Here is a 3857-nt window from a genome sequence, read left to right on the forward strand (position 1 = left end):
TCTGAAGGTATCCTCCAAAACGACGCATATAGGTAGGAATCTAACGTCGAAAAATGCCGCTGATGTGGTCTAGTAGAACTGAGATCAAGTTTTCACTCAAAGGTAGCCAACAGTTGTGAGGGAGGAGAGCCCAAAAGGACACCACCAGGAAGGTGTGTGGCGCCGTCATCACCACCAACACAAAGTTGGGCATGGCTTTCGCCGGATGCTCCCCACACCAACCACAGCCACACCTCATCGTGTCACGCTTTGCACAAATACCGGAGATACGAGAACCTCCTAGCTGTATCCGGCCTTCAGCGATACACTTGCTTGCTGTTGGCTCACTCCAGCACCCCATGGTTCCATATAAACGCAAAGTGGCACTCAATATGTGGTGAGCGCCGGTATGCATCCAATGAAAAGCGACCATTCGCAGGATGGTCCGGTGCCACATGCAGGGGAAAGCAAAAGGCAAAAGGCTTTCCACATGAATGTTTGATTGTCCTTGAGAGGCTCCAGTCATTCTTAAAAAGCAAAAGGCAAATCCTCTTTAACTCTCCTCAGGGAAAAAAAATTATAAATGAGAAATCTATCAACAGAACCCAGTTTCTTCGGGAATCAATATACTGTGAAAGATGAGTCCATTTTTCATAAATTTCTGATCCAAAGTTGATCTCTTTCCAATATGTAAATGGATATATGTATCGGCAAATTTTTGAATTACATGAAACTAGTAAACAACGATTCGAGTCAACTCTATAGAATTTCATGTTTGTTGTAAGCAGCTTATATTTTACCACATGAAAGTAATACTGCTCTGGATTTTAATAGGGCAAATCTTTTCAAGACTTAACAGTGTAGATCATCTGCTGCCAGCTGCAGGCATAGTAGATAAAAGCTGGCCCAATGAAATATGCCACAAAAACACAATTAAATTCATGTAATCATGTAGAGGATGCATCATTTTATATATACCTAATATTCTGAGGACAATTTCAACACACAGAACCCTAAGTATAGCTATTTTTTAATAATGTAAGTATAGTTATTGGCTTGCACGTTATTTTTGAAGAGAAGAAAAAGAATCCTTGTTCTCTTAGGAGCAAGGACCTTACAGGGAGCCACAAAAGAGACAATAACAGAACAGCTAAAGATGACGCCACAGTGAACACAAGAAATGGAACCATGTTCAGAAGTTATTATACCACTATTGAGAAGTGCTAACTAAAGGTAAACAAACAAACAGTGCAAATGATAGAGTTATGAGATTGACTAGAGACTAGAACTTAATCAGACCCTTCAGCACGATGCAGCTTCAAAGAACATGGTCTCATGACATCTGGCATGCTGATTTAATAGTCAAAAGAAAATATGAAGTTAATTTTACTAGCTTCTTCTCTTCCTCCTCACATAATTGACGGCCTGTTATGCACTTCATGTACCATCTTCTAGTGCAAGCCTCCCATAGTTACGAACTAAACAAGGAGGCCATGCCATAACATAAGGGTGTCCACCACTATTATATGGCCTCTGAAACAGATTCTCCAGTTTCATTGTTTCCAGGCAGAGGGACAAAAACCAACTTGGGTTCTGGGGATCATAGACATTCTTTGAAGTTGCCAAGTATGCAAAGCCATCCCTGACTGCCACGACAAGCAGCTCATTATAGTTGCCCTTCAGTTTCCTTAGAACTCCATCAAGCTGTGTATCTAATGGGGTGGCCCTGTACAGCATCCACTTCTCAACGCCATCACTATCCGTTCTTCGCAACATCACACCAATTGTGAAGTCAACAGCATAGACAATACAACGCTCACCACTGTTTGTTTCACCAACATCGAAGCTACAGCACCGATTCTTCAGGAATTGGGGGAGCTCCTCGACCGAGAACCTCATTGTCGCCGTGTTCAGGGTGATGATATACTTGTGATTCTTATAAACCCAGTACAAGAACCCATTGGATTGCATGTTGCCGTTCAGAAGCCACACTTTTGAACGCCGTGGCCGCCCTGGGACATCCACCCATGGGTGAATTTTCCACTCCCCGGTGTCAGAGGAGAAGACAGTAGCCCGCACCCTGGACTCGTCGTGGGTAAGAGCCACCACTCGGAACGACGTGGGGTCTTCGTCGGAGCAGAGCAAGCAGGCGCTGCGCTCAACGGGGGTTCCACGGCAACCTTCAGAGGCGTCCTTGGGACTGTCATCAAAGAACCGTTGGCTCTGTCGTGCCAATGGATTCACAACCGCCATTGCCTGCGCACTGAACTGGTCACCGTTACAGAGGAGGACGTACCCGCCGCGGCAGTCGAGGATATCCCAGGAGTGGGCCTTGTCAGGGTGCTCCTGGATGGATGTCAGGAAGAAGTCGCCACCGCGGAGGGCGGCGCCCAGGTCCCGGTCGCGGCGGCGGGCGGGGACGAAGGAGGGGAACGCCGGGAGCAGTGGGTCTTGGACGGCGGTGGGGGGGCCGAAGAAGAGACCGAGGAGGGGCGCTGGGTGGAGCTCGCGGAATCGGCGGCGGAAGGCCGGGGAGGAGGCCACCGCGCGGCACCACGGCCGGCAAGCGAGGGCGGCGCGGACGAGCGTCGCGAGGGAGGGGAGGCGGAGGAAGATCCGGAGCAGGAGGTCGTCGGTGAGGGAGTGGATGGTGGTGCTGCTGGTGGTAGTGGGGCTTGATTTCTTCCGGCGCTTCGCCGGCGGCAGCTGGGCTGGAGACCTCTCGCCAGCCATAGCGACGGCGCGGCGGAGATGCGGAATGGCTAGCACAAACCTCCGTTGGCGATTGTTGGAGATTTTACCCCTTTGGCCTTTCTTTTTGAGTAAATCGCATCCGTAGTACAAGAACTATGCAGTGCGTGCAAATTGATCCAGGAACATGTAATCTGATTAATCCGATGTAAAACTTTGATGCATATACGGTCCAAATCCCACCACGACGTGTATTTGTTCACGGTTGACCGTGAGGTGGCAGGCTAGGTCGTGGCTGGCTCATCGGAAACATGGGTTTTGTTTAGCTGGCTAATTTGGAAGATGTAAAATTATTATGGTACACTGTAGCGTTTCGTTTGTATTTGTGAATTATTGTCCAAATATTAACTAATTATGCTCAAAAGATTCGTCTCGCAAAGTACAACAAAACTGTGCAATTAGTTTTTAATTTCGTCTACATTTAGTACTCCATACATGTACGGCAAGTTTGATGTGATGGGAATCTTCTTTTTGCATAGTATCAAAGTTGGGAGTTGAGGGGTACCTAAACATGACCATGGTTTGACATATCTTACATCATTCAAGGAAACGGTAAACATGAAACACTGCATAATTGATTGCATATTATGACAAATGATCACATTCGTACTGAAAAAGCCCTCAACATCATCATTAGAACTCAACATTTAGTTTGGAGAACCAGACAAGTTCAAAATAAATGTTGAGTTCCATGGTGGAAGCGCAACAAAACACACATCGGAGTCGTAGAGCAGAATATTAGGGCCAAGATCAGAAGGAAACTAACTCTATTCAGGAGGATCGCGTGTTGGGTCGTCGACCATGAGGTCCGATTACTTAGGGCGCGTTTGGTTCGTTTCCGTCGCTAGCCTGGCTTGCATCTGGTATGCAAGCTGAGCTGGGCCAGGCTGATTGCATCCAGGTGATCAATGTTTGGTTACAGGACGAAAGTAGACAGGCTGAGCAGAGCACATGTTTGGTTGCATGTATGAGCAGAGAACTGGCGAATAGAGAAGAGAAATCAGTTGTTTGGTTGGCTGCATGTCACACCCGGTTTTAAAGGTAAAACCGAATGCTACCTATATGTATGCCAGGATCAAGTTTCATACATATAGTGACATCATAAGTGAATAACAGCAACAGTATCA

The 3857-nt window shown here is 46.9% G+C and overlaps 1 protein-coding gene across 1 annotated transcript; it reads right to left on the reverse strand.

Annotated features, from left to right (window-relative positions):
- Window positions 1–1111: 1111 nt before the first annotated feature.
- LOC117854942 (uncharacterized) lies at window positions 1112–2873 on the reverse strand. Its single transcript, XM_034737204.2, has one exon. The coding sequence runs from the start codon at window positions 2710–2712 to the stop codon at window positions 1417–1419; it is 1296 nt and encodes a 431-aa protein (XP_034593095.1). The 5' UTR covers window positions 2713–2873; the 3' UTR covers window positions 1112–1416.
- Window positions 2874–3857: the final 984 nt, after the last annotated feature.

Source organism: Setaria viridis, chromosome 5 (assembly GCF_005286985.2).
Source record: "Setaria viridis chromosome 5, Setaria_viridis_v4.0, whole genome shotgun sequence".
Taxonomy (NCBI): Eukaryota; Viridiplantae; Streptophyta; class Magnoliopsida; order Poales; family Poaceae; genus Setaria; species Setaria viridis.

Bases quoted from the DNA above. Each gene is read 5' to 3' on its own strand.
- LOC117854942 (XM_034737204.2), bottom strand. From the start codon at position 2,712: ATGGCTGGCGAGAGGTCTCCAGCCCAGCTGCCGCCGGCGAAGCGCCGG.